At 45.8% G+C, this 16,775-nt stretch overlaps 1 protein-coding gene across 1 annotated transcript in view; it reads left to right on the forward strand.

The window, feature by feature from the left end:
* The window catches only part of LOC132836189 (neurexin-2-like), a 1,025,492-nt gene extending 1,009,078 nt beyond the window's left edge, over positions 1-16,414 (forward strand). Inside the window, exon 25 of the mRNA XM_060855516.1 lies at positions 15,190-16,414. Coding sequence (XP_060711499.1) covers positions 15,190-16,358 — 1,169 coding nt within the window. The 3' untranslated portion in view covers positions 16,359-16,414. The remainder of the gene's footprint in view (positions 1-15,189) is intronic.
* Positions 16,415-16,775: the final 361 nt, after the last annotated feature.

Below are 16,775 nucleotides of genomic sequence, written 5' to 3' on the forward strand. Positions count from 1 at the left end.
CAGTGAGGGGTGGGCTATATCAGAGAGTGTTACAGTGAGGGGTGGGGTATATCAGAGAGTGTTACAGTGAGGGGTGTGGGGTATATCAGAGAGTGTTACAGTGAGGGGTGTGGGGTATATCAGAGGGTGTTACAATGAAGGGCGTGGGGTATATCAGAGTATGTTACAGTGAGGGATGTGGGCTACATCAGTGTGTTACAGTGAGCGGTGTAGGGTATATCACAGTGTGTTACAGTGAGGGGTGTGGGGTATATCAGAGGGTGTTACAGTGAGCGGTGTGGGGTATGTCAGAGTGTGATCTATATCAGAGAGTGTTACAGTGAGGGGTATGGGGCATATCAAAGAGTGTTACAGTTATGGGGTGTGGGGCATATCAAAGAGTGTTACAGTTATGGGGTGTGGGGTATATCAGAGAGTGTTGCAGTGAGGGGTGTGGGGTATATCAGAGGGTATTTCAGTGAGGGGTGTGGGGTATATCAGAGAATGTTACAGTGAGGGGTGTGGGGTATATCAGAGATTGTTACAGTGAGGGGTGTGGGATATATCAGAGTGTTATACAGCGACGGGTGTGGGGTATATCAGAGAATGTTCCACTGAGGGATGTTGGGGAGACCAGAGTGTGTTATAGTGATGGGAGTGGGGTAGATCAGATAGTGTTAAGTGAGGGGTGTAGAATAGATCAGTGTGTGTTAGAGTGAGGGATGTGGGGTATATCAGAGAGTTACAGCGAGGTGTGTGGATTATATCAGTGAGTGCTTCAGTGAGGGATGTGGGGTATTTCAGAGAGTGTTAGTGAGGGGTGTGGGGCATATCAGAGTGTGTTACAGTGAGGGGAGTGGGGTATATCAGAGGGTGTTACAATGAAGGGTGTGGGGTATATCAGAGTATGTTGCAGTGAGGGGTGTGGGCTATATCAGTGTGTTACAGTGAGGGGTGTAGGGTATATCAGAGTGTCTAACAGTGAGGGGTATATCAGAGTGTGTTAAGTGAGGGGTGTGGGGTATATCAGAGTGTTACAGCGAGTGGTGTGGGGTATATCTCGAGTGTTAAAGTGAGTGGTGGGGTGTATCAGAGTGTGTTACAGTGAAGGGTGTGCAGTATATCAGAGTATGTTACAGTGAGGGGTGTGGGGTTTATCAGAGGGTGTTACAATGAAGGGCGTGGGGTATATCAGAGTATGTTACAGTGAGGGATGTGGGCTACATCAGTGTGTTACAGTGAGCGGTGTAGGGTATATCACAGTGTGTTACAGTGAGGGGTGTGGGGTATATCAGAGGGTGTTACAGTGAGGGGTGTGGGGTATATCAGAGGGTGTTACAGTGAGCGGTGTGGGGTATATCAGAGAGTGTTCCAGTGAGGGGTGTGGGGTATATCAGAGAGTGTTACAGTGGGAGGTGTGGGGTATATCAGAGAGTGTTACAGTGAGGGGTGGGGTATATCAGAGAATGATCCAGTGATGGGTCTGGGCGAGACCAGAGAGTGTTAGTGAGGGGTGTGGGGTATATCAGAAAATGTTAAGGTTAGGGGCAGGGTATATCAGTGAGTGTTACAGTGAGGGGTGACGTATATCCGAGAATGTTACAGTGAGGGGTGTGGGGTATACCAGAGTGTGTTACTGTCAGGGTGTGGGCTATAGTGAGTGTTACAGTGAGGGGTGTGGGGTTTATCAGAGTGTTACAGTGAGGGGTATGGGGTATATCAGAAGTGTTGCAGTGAGGGGTGTGGGGTATAACAGAGACTATTACATTGAAGGGTGTCAGGTGTATCAAAGAGTGTTACAGTGATTGGTGTGTGGTAAATCAGAGTGTTCGAGTGAGGGATGTGGGACATACCAGAGTGTGTTACAGTGAGTGGTTTGGTTTATGTCAGTGAGAGTTACTGTGAGGGGTTTGGGGTATATCAGATAGAGTTACAGTGAGGGGTGTGACATATATCAGAGTATGTTACAGTGAGGGGTGTGGGGCATATCAGAGAGTGTTACAGCGAGGCATGTGGGCTATATCAGAGGATGTTACAATGAGGGGCATGGGGTATATCAGAGTATGTTACAGTGAGGGATGTGGGCTATATCAGTGTGTTACAGTGAGCGGTGTAGGGTATATCACAGTGTGTTACAGTGAGGTGTGTGGGGTATATCAGAATGTTACAGTGAGGGGTCTGGGGTATATCAGTTAGTGTTCCAGTGAGGGGTGTGGTGTATATCAGTGTTACAGCTAGGGTTGTGGGGTATATCAGAGAGTCTTACAGTGAGGGGTATGGGGTATATCAGAGAATATTACAGTGAGGGGTGGGCTATATCAGAGAGTGTTACAGTGAGGGGTGTGGGGTATATCAGAGAGTGTTACAGTGAGGGGTGTGGGGTATATCAGAGAGTGTTAGTGATGACGTAGGGTGTATCAGAGTATGTTACAGTGAGGGTTGTGGGTTATATCAGAGTGTGTTACAGTGAGGGGTTGGGTATATCAGAGAGTGTTACAGTGAGAATGTGGTGTATATCAGAGAGTGTTACAGCGAGGGGTGTGGGGTATATCAGAGAGTGTTACAGTGAGGGGTGTGGGGTAGATCAGAGGGTGTTACAATGAAGGGCGTGGGGTATATCAGAGTATGTTACAGTGAGGGATGTGGGCTACATCAGTGTGTTACAGTGAGCGGTGTAGGGTATATCAGAGGGTGTTACAGTGAGCGGTGTGGGGTATGTCAGAGTGTGATCTATATCAGAGAGTGTTGGAGAGAGGAGTATGGGGCATATCAAAGAGTGTTACAGTGAGGGGTGTGGGGTATATCAGAGAGTGTTGCAGTGAGGGTTGTGGGGTATATCAGAGGGTATTTCAGTGAGGAGTGTGGGGTATATCAGAGAATGTTACAGTGAGGGGTGTGGGGTATATCAGAGATTGTTACAGTGAGGGGTGTGGGATATATCAGAGTGTTATACAGCGACGGGTGTGGGGTATATCAGAGAATGTTCCACTGAGGGATGTTGGGGAGACCAGAGTGTGTTATAGTGATGGGAGTGGGGTAGATCAGATAGTGTTAAGTGAGGGGTGTAGAATAGATCAGTGTGTGTTAGAGTGAGGGATGTGGGGTATATCAGAGAGTTACAGCGAGGTGTGTGGATTATATCAGTGAGTGCTTCAGTGAGGGATGTGGGGTATTTCAGAGAGTGTTACAGTGAGGGGTGTGGGGCATATCAGAGTGTGTTACAGTGAGGGGAGTGGGGCATATCAGAGTGTTACAGCAAGGCATGTGGGGTATATCAGAGGGTGTTACAATGAAGGGTGTGGGGTATATCAGAGTATGTTGCAGTGAGGGGTGTGGGCTATATCAGTGTGTTACAGTGAGGGGTGTAGGGTATATCAGAGTGTCTAACAGTGAGGGGTATATCAGAGTGTGTTACAGTGAGGGGTGTGGGGTATATCAGAGTGTTACAGCGAGTGGTGTGGGGTATATCTCGAGTGTTAAAGTGAGTGGTGGGGTATATCAGAGTGTGTTACAGTGAAGGGTGTGCAGTATATCAGAGTATGTTACAGTGAGGGGTGTGGGATATATCAGAGAGTGTTACAGTGAGGGGTGTGGGGTATATCAGAGAATGTTACAGTGAGGGTTGGAGGGTATATCAGAGTGTGATAGTGAGGGTTGTGAGCTATATCAGAGTGTTGGAGAGAGGGGTGTGGGGTATAGCAGAGATTGTCACAGTGAGGAGTGCGGGATAGATGAGAGAGTGTTACAGTGAGGTATGTGTGCTATATCAGAATGTTACTGTGTGGGATATATGTTACACTGGTGGATGTCGGGGAGATCAGAGTGTGTTATTGTGAGAGGTGTGTGGTATATCTGAGAGTGTTAAGTGATGGGTGTAGAATAGATCAGAGTGTGTTTGAGTTGGGATGTGGGGTATATCAGTGACAGTTACCGTGAAAGGTGTGGGGTATATCAGAGTGTTACAGCGAGGTGTGTGGATTATATCAGTGAGTGTTTCAGTGAGTGGTGTGGGCTATATCAGAGAGTGTTACAGTGAGGGGTGGGGTATATCAGAGAGTGTTACAGTGAGGGGTGTGGGGTATATCAGAGTGTGTTACAGTGATGACGTAGGGTGTATCAGAGTATGTTACAGTGAGGGGTTGGGTATATCAGAGAGTGTTACAGTGAGAATGTGGCGTATATCAGAGTGTGTTACAGCGAGGGGTGTGGTGTATATCAGAGTGTGTTACAATGAAGGGTGTGGGGTATATCAGAGTATGTTGCAGTGAGGGGTGTGGGCTATATCAGTGTGTTACAGTGAGGGGTGTAGGGTATATCAGAGTGTCTAACAGTGAGGGGTATATCAGAGTGTGTTACAGTGAGGGGTGTAGGGTATATCAGAGTGTCTAACAGTGAGGGGTATATCAGAGTGTGTTACAGTGAGGGGTGTAGGGTATATCAGAGTGTCTAACAGTGAGGGGTATATCAGAGTGTGTTACAGTGAGGGGTGTGGGGTATATCAGAGTGTTACAGCGAGTGGTGTGGGGTATATCTCGAGTGTTAAAGTGAGTGGTGGGGTATATCAGAGTGTGTTACAGTGAAGGGTGTGCAGTATATCAGAGTATGTTACAGTGAGGGGTGTGGGATATATCAGAGAATGTTACAGTGAGGGTTGGGGGGTATATCAGAGTGTGATAGTGAGGGTTGTGAGCTATATCAGAGTGTTGGAGAGAGGGGTGTGGGGTATAGCAGAGATTGTCACTGTGAGGAGTGCGGGATAGATGAGAGAGTGTTACAGTGAGGTACGTGTGCTATATCAGAATGTTACTGTGTGGGATATATGTTACACTGGTGGATGTCAGGGAGATCAGAGTGTGTTATTGTGAGAGGTGTGTGGTATATCTGAGAGTGTTAAGTGATGGGTGTAGAATAGATCAGAGTGTGTTTGAGTGAGGGATTTGGGGTATATCAGTGACAGTTACCGTGAAAGGTGTGGGGTATATCAGAGAGTGTTGCAGCGAGGTATGTGGATTATATCAGTGAGTGTTTCAGTGAGAGGTGTGAGGTGTATCAGAGAGTGTCACAGGGTGGGGTGTGGGGTATATCAGAGAGTGTTGCAGTGAGGGGTGTGGAGTATATCAGAATGTTACAGTGAGGGGTTTCGGGTATATCAGAGAATGTTACACTGAGGGGCGTGGGGTATATCAGAGTGTGTTACAGTGAGGGGTGTGGGGTATATCAGTGAGAATTGCAGTGAGGGATGTGGGGTATATCAGACTATGTTTCAGTGAGGGGTATGTGGTATTTCAGTATGGGGTGTAACAGTGAGGGGCGTGGGGTATATCAGTGAGAGTTATCATGATGGGTGTGGGGGATATCAGAGTATTTTACTGAGAGAGGTGTGGGGTATATCAAAGTGTTACAGTGAGGGGTGTGGGTTATATCAGTGTTACACCAATGGGTGTGGGGTAGATCAGAGACATTTATAGTGTGGGGTGTGGAATATTTTAGTGTTACAGTCAGCAATATGCAGTGTATTACACAGATTAAGTATCATGTCTGTTATCTATCTTGGTATTCTTGTGTATGTTGTTGGGTGTATCAGAAAGTGCCACAGCTATAATTGTGCAATATATCACAGTATTCCAGTGAGATGTGTATGTTATTAGAGTGTGTTACAATCAGGGATATGCAGAATATCACACGGATTTAGTACGATGACGTTTGTGGTATCTATGTGTGTTCCAGTGAGCATAGTTAGCCATATCAGAGAATTTTCCAGAGGGGTGTGGGGTATATCAGTGCTAGAGTGATGCATTCAGAGCATATTAATGTTATAGTGAGGGGGTGTGAGATATACCAGGAAGTGTAAGGAGGGTGTAGGTGAAATCAAGTTTGGTAGTGAAGGGTGTGACATATATCGGTTTATCAGAGTGAGTGGTGTGGGGTATATCAAGAGTTAACAAAGCAGGGTGTGGGATGTGTCAGTGTTATATTGAGGAGTACTGGGTATATCAGAAAGTGTAGGAGTAATGTCTATCAGAATGTGATACTGTCAGGTGCATGGGGTATCAGAGATTTACACTGAAGTGTATGCATTACAGTATATCAGAATCCCTGTCACTGGGTGTAACAAGTCTTTACTTTGTCTTATTGTTTGTAAGCAGTGACTCTGCCAGTATTATAAGATTTGCAATCTCGTTTCAATTATATACCCTTCCTTAGTTAAGGAACAGTGACTGAGTAATTGTGTTCCATTTTGAAAAGTTTGCTTCCCGGGTTATTGGAGATGCAGGATTAAAATTCTTGTCTCTGAAGAAATGCTTCATTTGTTTGCCAGGAATCTATGTTTATTGAGTATAGGAACCAGCTTGTCTCATTGGCTCCCCCCATCAGGGCCAATTTGTGGTTGTACCATTTTGGATTCCTTCCAATCATGTTTAACAAGGATAGGTAGCATCTAAAAGTCCTAGGGACATAAAGGTGGAGGAAGTGAAGATAAAGAAATAGAGTGAGTGTGAATTTAGAGATGAAGGGGTATTAGGACTGAAGGAGACAGATTATTAGGTTGGAGATGTGATGTACAGAGAATGAGGAATTAGAGTTGGAGGGAGAGATTGAAAGATTGGAGATGGAGAAATGATGAGGTATTGCAGATGTTGAGATTCACAATAAGAAATCTGAAAGTCAGAGGGAGGGGTTGATGGGAGAACCAACTGAGTGGGGATTGAAAATGGAGAGACAAAGACGAGTTAGCAACAGAGGGATGCAGAGTGAGAAATTTGATGCATAAGATATGTCAGGGTTTAACAGTGGAGTGTGGGACATATCAGTGATACAGTAAGGACTATGGGGTATTATGAGAGAGTGCTACAGTGAGGTGTGGAATATATCAGAGTGCATGGAGATACAAAAAGTGAAGGATATAGGTGTTGGACAAAACAAAATGTGGGATCAGAGATGAAGAAACAGAGAAAGGTTGAAGACAGAGAAAGGAATTGGATAGAGATACCGGACGAAAATACAGATCAGAGATAGGATGTGGATAGACAGACAGACAGACTGATGAAATAGTAATGTGATTGATCCAGTGGAGGAATTGGAGATAAAGACCAAGTAATAATTTTACAATGGAATTGGGGAAAGTGTGAGAAATTAGATGCAGCAATTGAGAGATGGTAAAATAGAGTGAGTGAAGAATTTGAGATGTCCGGCATGGAAACAGGCTCTTTGGTCTAACTCGTCCGTGCCAACCGATATCTTAATCTCGTCCCACTTGCCAGCATTTGGCCTCAACTCCCCCTATTCATGTATCCATTGAGGCACAGAGTAACTGATCGTAGATTTGCAGGTAAGCTAGAGACAGTGGACATTTTGGATATGTTATGAGAGTGAGTAATTGGAGGTGTAGTGTGATGTATGAATGACTGAAGATGAAGAGAGTGAAAGTGAGAGGATTTGGAGATAAACGATAGACAGGATGATGGATCAGACACAAAGAACTACTGGAGATGTGGATAGAGTGAGAAACGGAGACGTGATCAAGAGTGAATGATTTGGAAAGCTGAACAAACACAGTTTGGAGAAAGTGCAATTGAGTGAGTGCAGAAGAAGGACAGAAAAGGATTGCAGATGGAAAGATAGAGGGAGAGATTTGAGATGGCATAATGGGAGAGTGGAGATTGTCATAAATTCCTGATTCTATTTTTCAATCACAGACAAAATAATGCATTATAGATAGGTAGACAGATAGTAAGGGATCGGAGATGGAGAAATGGATAGTGGAAGATTGGAGATAGACAGAATGAGGGATTGAAAATGGAGAGATAGACAAGTGAGTGACAGGAAATGGACAAAGTGAGAGATTAGAAGGATGAAAAAGCAGAATTGTGAAATTGAGATGGAAATAGCATTATAGATGAAGGAATAGATAAATGTAAGGTATTGGTGATAGAGGAAGAAGTGTGAAGGATTGAAGATGGAGAGATAGAACTAAGGAATTGGTGATAACAAAAGAGAATGGGGAACTAGTTGTGGGAAATTGGAGAGAGGTGGATTGCAGGTGCAGAGCTGAAATGAGTAAGGCATAAAGGAGACAGGATAGGCAGAGAAAGGATTTGGAAATGGACAAATAGACAGGGTGAGGAACTAGACAAACTGTGATGGATACAGTAAGGAATTGGAGATGTAGTCATACAGTCAAGGACTGTAAATGGAGAAACAGATGAAATGAGAGATTGTAGTTTGAAGATAAGAAATGAACATAGATAGGAATTAGATGGACAAAGAGAAGAACTGGAGCTGGATGGACAGATTGAAGCATTAGTGACAGCTAGTGAGAAGGATTTGGAGATGGACAGATCAAAGGCATTGAAGATGGACAGACTGACAAACAGACATTTGGAGACAGAAGACAGGCAGTGAAGTATTGAAGATGAACAAAGCAAATGAGGAATTGGAGGGATACAAAATGTGAGGGATTTGAAACGCAGAGGCAGAGTGAAGGACAGTAAATCGGAAGTTTTTCAGAATGAGACTGGAGTTGGAGGGAAAGATCGGAGAGATTGGATATATTGGTAGTGTATGAGGAATTTAAGATGAGGTGATAAAATACCATGAGGAAATAGGGATATTATGATTGACAATAATGAATTGGGGATATATAGCTAGTGAGCAAAGACATTAAAGACAGAGAGAAAGACAGACCAAAAAGCTAGACAGCAGGATAAATAGCACCCTTGGAGATCATCCATATTTAAGTGGAATGTCAACTTTGTAGATAGAGGGGCTGGACAGTTACTGAGGGGTGAAGCAGAAATGCAAATTATTCTTGGAAAAGGACATGTTAAGTGTGAATGATAAATCTGAGCGAGCAATTGGAAATGTGAAGATAGAGAGACTGAGAAACTAGAGCCAGAGAGATGGACAGAATGACAAACTGGCAATGGAATGGTAGTCAGAACGAGTGACTGGAGATGTGGAGATAAGTGGACCAAGACATTGTAGAGATGGACTGCTAATCAGAGCAAGACACCAACGTTAAACACAAAGTGGCACTGGCAACAGAGACAGATAGGCAGGGTGAGGGATGGCAGATTGAGGAATTATCATGTGGAATGAGACAGATATAGACCGAATAAAGCACTGGAGGTAGAATGGCAGAGAGTGAGGCATTGGAAACAACAACACAAGTTGCTGGAAAAGCTCAGCAGGTCTGGCAGCATCTGTGAAATCAACAGTTGATGTTTCGGGTTTGGGGACCTTTCCTCAGAATTGGTTTTTATTTAGTGAGGTATTGGAGGTGGAGAAACAGTAAATGAGGAATTGGAGGAGTCTGCTCGATGAACTGATGTAGTCAGGTTACAACAAGCCTTCTGAAGCAACCTAAACGGGAAAATCAAAGTGACCACACTTTAATGTAGGACTTTGGAACACCAATGGTATTGTCACCTATTCACATATCAGAACAACAGTGAGCAAAGGTAAGATCTAAGAGTACTAACTTCAAAATCTGAACAAGCAACTTCAGTGAGGTATGAGCGAGGGGTGTTCCTCACATGAGGCTAAAGAGTCATGTAACTGTCTCATCACCTCAAGCAACTGGCCAGATATGGGGAATCACTTTCCCAGCGGAGGTCATGCAGAGGGGTTGCAAATTATTCTCACCAGGTTTCTACAGGAGCTGTTAAGCGTGAACAAACCCCCAATCTAACTCAAGTGAGGCAGAGACTGAAATGACCCCAAGTTAAGAATTGAGCCCCTGCGTGTCAGTTTGCCACAAGCGATCGCTGCTGCATGACTGCCATTTAACTTTTTGTCCCCTTCCCACTTTTGAAGAAACTATTAAAGCCACGCTGTGCACTGTACGACTCTTCATCATACAAAGATGACTAAAATTTCAAATACGGTCTGAAATTTTGGGAGGGTTAGGGAGATGGTGGGTGGTTATCCACACGTCCTGATCTCATTGCAAAAATCTGAGGACTCCATCACGATTGTGACTGTTGCTCACGGGAGCTGCTGGCTCCTCATGGGGCTCACTGGCATGAGCATTGAAATCTGCGGGACTGCCAGTCTGAGACAAAGGATTAACTCCACACATCCAGAACGCTTGCCAGCGCATCCATGTGCCTGTAGAATCAATCAGGGTCAAGTTATATGCTCCATCGAAGCTCGTTCGATAGCCTCCACTGCACGTTCTCCCTAAACATCTTAAACCTCCGCCACTTCCCGTTGCATGGCCCTGATAGTTTACTCTCTTAAAGGGTTCAGGCATCAAGAATGAATCGGCACATGAATTCTGCCTGCCATCTCTGGATGAAACCAGAGAAAACATGGCAAAGGCAACCATGGCGAGTAAATTGCCAGGGAAATTCATTATCCTGCCAAACACCTCCTGCTAACAATGCCATCGCTACTCATTGAGATGAGCACATCTCTCTCCCTGGAATATACAAAGAAATTTTGAGCTCCCAAGTCGTCTTTTCGCACCATCAAAGATGTAGCTTTCAAAGCAAGAACATGCTTTCTGTAATGTTGCTGACCCATGGGAGGGCCTCTGATGACCCGCTACTGTCTGGTTCTTGTTATCACGGGCTCCAGCGTAATACGCCTGCCCCGGTTCCTGTAACACACAATGCATATTTAACAATAGAGTGAGGGACGGCAGATGGAGAGACGCTATTATAAAACAACTGGAAGTCAGCACAGAACAAGGACAGTAAGCTAATCAAATGCCGTCCCTTTTAGCCTTTAACCCTGCCAACAAATTCCAAACCATTTGTCCCCTTACTCCCAAAACAGTCCTCTTTCACAAATCCCCTTACACCGCAATTACAGTTTGGATCCATGAACATCCTCAATAAAGCCAATTCTTCTAGCATCCTACATTACCAGTGAAGACTCTTCAGATTCCAAACTCTCCACTAAAGACCATCGGTCCAGATCCCTAATTCCTTCCATTGAAAACTCTCTCTCCAGATTCCGAACTCTCTGGAGACGATCACCTGTCCAGATCCCTAACTCCTCCCATTGAATACAATTAGTCTTGTGACTCCTCAAAGACCACCCCTTAAGACTGGTAATACCCTCTTGGAGATTAACTAATTAAAACCTGTTGATACAAACAAGCGTCACATGGGAAAGATGATATTTAAAAGGTGGAGCTCTGTACTGAATATGAATATATTCCCAGACATGAGCTGCTGTCTGGAGAGCACCAATCAGTAAAAGCCAGACTCAAGCTCCCTAACCCAAAGGAGAGGATTAAAGTCAATTCTGAAGCCCTACTCTAGAAAGAATCGACTCTTAAGTGTTTGTTGACATAAACTGATTCCTAATCCGATAATGTGACAATTTTTAAGATTTGCAACCCTGAATTTGAATCCCTCCTTAGAGTCTTCCCTGTCTCCTTGTCAGCCAATCTGCCAGATTCTGTCCATTAATTCTGCACAGCGATTCCATTATCAGTGCCACAGGCCATTTGGTCCAACTGACTCCACTTGAACCTCCTCCTGCCCTCACCATGTCAATCCATCAACCTCTATCTTTGGCTGTTAGGACTTTAGCCAGTGTCTCATAAACGTACCTATGTTACTCACATCAACCATTCCCCACTGTAGAAAATCAGACATTGCCGATGTTCAGTCATTAGCAACAGCCTTACACTGAAAGCCCATACTTGGGGTCTCTGCTACCAATGAAGGTATCTCCCTGCAAGTCCTTGAACATCACAACACCCAGTCTGTCAGTAGAGACAAACAATCAGCTTCTCACCAGTCACCATGTGGGAGCAGTGAGGTACAAGCTCAGCCTAATGTCAGCCATGATGAGGTCCTCATGAACGGAGAGCAGTGAGTCCAAGGCATGTGGATCTGAGCTTGGAAGTCCAAAATGATGACTTTGTACCAAAATGGTGTCTGCATTGACTATAACGCAACTGCTAGTGTATAATTGTAAAAATGTGTATTCTGAAAATGATTTTCTGTCCTTTTTGCTATCAAGGGTCTCATGACAGAAAGAGATTTCAAACCACAAACTTAGCCAGGGGCCAAGCAGTTAAAGGGACATAATGATCATGGGGACAAAAATAACCTTTGACCCCACGGTGACCCAGCGTTGAATTAGCATTACTGCCTGCGTGTACAGCAGGTGGAGGTTAAGCATTGAAGGATGAGGACCGTCATCTGGACTGGGTACCATCACAAAGCCTGTCAAATCCATAGACCCACACACACAACACACCGGGGGACAGAGTCTGCCCTGCGCCTGCCCCCCCCCCACACCCCGGAACATAGAGTCCGCCCTGCAGGCACATACAGAATCCTCCCCACACCCCCCGGGGACAGAGTCCACCCCACCCCGCCCCTTGGGGGCACACAGAGTCCGCCCAGCGGGCATATTCAGAGTCCTCCCTGCACCCCCCCGGGGACACAGAGTCCGCCCCGTCCCACCCCCTGGGGGGACACAAAGTCCACCTCGCCCCTCCTGGGGGGATACAGTCTGCCCCACCTCACCTCCCCGGGGACACAGAGTCCGCCCCGCGGGCACATACAGAATCCCCCCGGGGGATACAGTCCGCCCCACCCCACCCCTCCCCACGGGGGACACAGAGTCCACCTCGCCCCTCTTGGGGGATACAGTCCGCCCCGCCCCACCCCCCCAGGGACACAGAATCTACCCCGCCCCCGGGGACTCCCCTCCTGTGACACACTCTCCCTTCTCAGTTGGGAAGCTGCAGGCCGGAGTTAAAGCAGACAGCACGTGTCTCACAGGGGTCATCTCCCACCATCCTTCTGATACTTTTTTTAAAGGGGGAAGGGTAGATGTTTGTGAACTGTGAGAGTCCCTGGCTAAGAAAGAAAGGAGGGAGGGTGGGATGGTTATCAGGAGGGTGATTGAAGGGAAAGATGTGGGGATGCAAGGGGATACAAAAAAAAGGACAAAAATTAATGTAAGCCTTTGAAGTCTCATTTCAACATCAAGCATTGCTTTTTCAAAAAAAAACAAAAAAAAGAGAGAGAACTAGTCTCAGAAATATGTAGCGAAAAAATTGAATTTTTCCCAGGACATTCTTATACAACTTTGTTTTTGTAATTTTTTTTCTTCATGCAAATATCATGGGCCCAAATTATTGATGTAAGTTGCCTGATTCCATGGTATGCTATTTTCTTTGTAAAAAAGAGAGAGACACGTTTTAGGATTCTTTATACTTTTTTAAACGAGAGGGAAAAAAAAGAAAAAAAACAGCATCTTTTTAAATGAAAAAGTGATTTAGCAAACGAGTTTTTTGTTTTTATATATAATATTGTTAGTGATAGTTTGCGTATATTTAAACCATTGTCATATTTTTTAAAAACATAGATGCGAGATAGGGTTGCAAAGAGTACATTTAACAATAAAAGTTAAACAGGAAAAGTGGGTTTACCAGGAAAAAGTATACTCAACGGGCAAAAAAGTTGTTTAAAATGGAAAAAAAGTAGGTTTTGCAGGAAAAAAGTATAATTAGCACGAAAACATCAGGTTTGATGAAAACAAAGGATAGATTTAATAGAAATAGAGTAGGATGAACGGGAAAGAGAGCAGGGTTAATGGAAAAAAGTACAATTAACCAGGAAAAAATGTAAATTTAGCTCAATAGGGGTACGATTAACAAAATAAGTGGGTTTCACAGAAAAAGACCACTTAATGCAAAAAACAACACATTTGATGGGAAAAAAGGACCGATTTATAGAAATAGAGTAGGTTTAACAGAAACAAAAAGTTGTTTAAATGAAATAAGTAGATTTAAATGGGGGAGAAAAGGTATAATTTGTAGGAGATTGAAAAGTAATAAACATTTAACAAAAACATAGATTAAAGGAAAAAATTTTGTTTAACAGAATGAATAGGTTTGATTGAAAAAAAGCGGTTTTAATGATTACTTTTAGCAAAAAGCTTTAACAGGAGAAAAAGTATAGGTTTAATGGTAAAAGTAGATTTTATGGGAAGAGTATGATTAATGGAAAAAGATGTTTAACAGATACAGCTTTTAAAAATTGACGCTTAAAAGTGGTTTTAATGAAAAATGAGTGTTTAATGCAACAGAGATTTAACAAAGGTTTAATGTGAAAAGAGGAGTTTTAACATGCATGATTAACAGAAGAAAAAGAGGGATTAATGTAAAAAGAGAGGGGGGTTCAATGAAAAAAAGTTTTATTGGAGAAAAGTAGGTTAAACAGGAAAAAGTCAAGTTTTCATGGAGGAAGTGCAGATTTAACAGAAAAATGGTTTAATGTGAAAAGAGTGTGTTAAATGTTAAAGAAAAGAGAAGTTTTAACTGAAAATAATAGATTTGAGGGTTTAATGTCAAAATAAAGTTAAAAAGCGTTAAAGAAAAGAGAAGTTTTAATGGACAATAGTAGGTTTAAGAGAAAAAATGCAGAAGCTTTAACAGAGAAACAGTAGATTTAACAGAAAAAATGAGAGAGTTTATTGTAAACAGAGACGGGGGCTTAATGTAAAGACAGCGTTGTGTGTGGAGAGGGTTGAGTGTTTAAAAACGTTTAATGTAAAAAGAGAGGGCTTAACATAAGAGTTTAATGTAAAGAGAGTTGAATATAAAAAGAGGTTCAATGTTTTAAAAAGTTTAACGTAAAAAAGGACAGGATTTAACGTGAGAGCCGAATGTAAAAAGAGAAGGTTTAATGTTAAAAAAGTTTAATGTAAAAAAAAGTTTAATGTAAAAAAGGGAGAGGGTTGAATGTAAGAGTTTAACGTAAAGACTGAGTTGAATGTGAAGAGAGAAGGCTTACTGTTTAAAAAGTTTCTTGTAAAAAGGGAGAGGGTTTAATGGAGAGAGGCGAATGTAAAGACAGAAGGTCTAATGTTAAAAGAAAGTTTAATATAAGACAGGGAGAGAAGGTTTAATGTAAGAGTTTAATGCAAAGAGAGTTGAATGTAAAAAGAGAAGACTTAATGTAAAAATAATGTAAAAATAAAGTAGGTTTGAGAGTTTAATAGAAAGAGCGAGCGGTCAGTGTTTTCGTTGTCGTCTATTTTCTTTTCCTTCTTTTCGTGAGAAGTAGTTTTGAGATTGTGAGTAGAGAAGCAGCAGGAGGAGGAGGAAAAATGTTTCTGCTCTCTCTCTCTTTTTTAAAAACTTCTCTTTCGGCGCTGACTTCTCGCGTGTTGTTTCTTTTTTCTTCCTCCCTTTCCCCCCTCTCTCTCTCTGTCTCTCTCTTTCCTCTCCAGGGGGAGAGCTCATCCTGCCCATCCTGACGGAGGACGCGCTCGAGGTCCCTTCGACGGTCTCCCGCTCCCCGTACCCGGTGGTGGCGCCGGCGCCGACTTACCGGCCGTTCGTCCGCCTCCTGGAGTCCACCGAGGGCTCGCCGAGCCTGGGCTCCAAGATGGCGCCGGCGGCTCCTCCTCCCCGCGCCCGTCCTCCTTCTCCCCCTCCCCGCTCTCCCCGGTGCCCGGATGATTGCGTCACCGACCAGTGCCCGGATGATTGCGTCACCCTCCGGGACGACGACAACAACAACAACGACGACGATGAAGAAGAAGGAGACGAACAAAATGGCGGCGCGGCGCCATCTTCCTCCTCCTCCTCAGGTTACGGCTCGGGCGAGATCTTCGACTCCAGCTTCCCGCCGAGCGACGACGAGGATTTTTACGGCGCCCCTTCCCAGCCGCTGGTCACGGACCGCACCGCCTGGGGAGACCGGGGACTCTCGAAGCCCAGGCCGGGGGTGGAAGATGGCGCCGCCGCCGCCTCCCCCTCCAGGCCGCCTCCCGACATCACCTTGCTGGTCACCGACGGCGTCCGCAAGCTGCCGGCGGCCAAGCTCGACCCTCGGCCGCCTCCCGCTCAGCCGACGGTTGTCATGGCGGGCGGCGAGAGGAGGACTCGGGCCCGCCATCACCCTCCGCCTCCCTCCTCCCCGGTATTAACCTCTCGCCCCGTCCCCACTGCAGGAGTGGAGCCTCCGACCACGGGCGGCGGAGCGGCGGCGGCGGGCGGCAGGCCGGGCCAGGTGGAGGTGGTGGTGCGGGAGTCGGGCAGCACCACGGGCATGGTGGTGGGCATCGTGGCGGCGGCGGCCCTGTGCATCCTCATCCTGCTCTACGCCATGTACAAGTACCGCAACCGCGACGAGGCGTCCTACCGGGTGGAGCAGGGCCGCAACTACATCAGCAGCGGCCTGGGCGGCGGCGGAGGGGGGCAGGCCTCGGCCCACAGCAACGGCGCCGCCCTCAAGGACAAGCTCCCGCCGCCGGCCGCGGCCTCCTCCTCGGCCATCGGCAACAACCTCATCCCGTCCTCCTCCTCCTCCTCCCCCGGGGCTGGGGCTGGCACCGTCACCGCCAAGGCCATGAGCAAGGGCAAGAAGAACAAGGACAAGGAGTACTATGTGTGAGGGAGCGAGGGGGTGTGTGTGTGTGTGTGAGGGAGCGAGGGGGGTGTGTGTGTGTGTGTGAGGGAGCGAGGGGGGTGTGTGTGTGTGTGTGAGGGAGCGAGGGGGGTGTGTGTGTGTGTGAGAGGGAGCGAGGGGGGTGTGTGTGTGTGTGTGAGGGAGCGAGGGGGGTGTGTGTGTGTGTGAGAGGGAGCGAGGGGGGTGTGTGTGTGTGTGTGAGGGAGCGAGGGGGGTGTGTGTGTGTGTGTGAGGGAGCGAGGGGGGTGTGTGTGTGTGTGTGAGGGAGCGAGGGGGGTGTGTGTGTGTGTGTGAGGGAGCGAGGGGGGTGTGTGTGTGTGTGTGTGAGGGAGCGAGGGGGGGGTGTGTGTGTGTGAGGGAGTGAGGGGGGTGTGTGTGTGTGTGTGTGAGGGAGCGAGGGGT

The sequence above is a fragment of the Hemiscyllium ocellatum genome, chromosome 46 (assembly GCF_020745735.1).
Source record: "Hemiscyllium ocellatum isolate sHemOce1 chromosome 46, sHemOce1.pat.X.cur, whole genome shotgun sequence".
NCBI lineage: Eukaryota > Metazoa > Chordata > Chondrichthyes > Orectolobiformes > Hemiscylliidae > Hemiscyllium > Hemiscyllium ocellatum.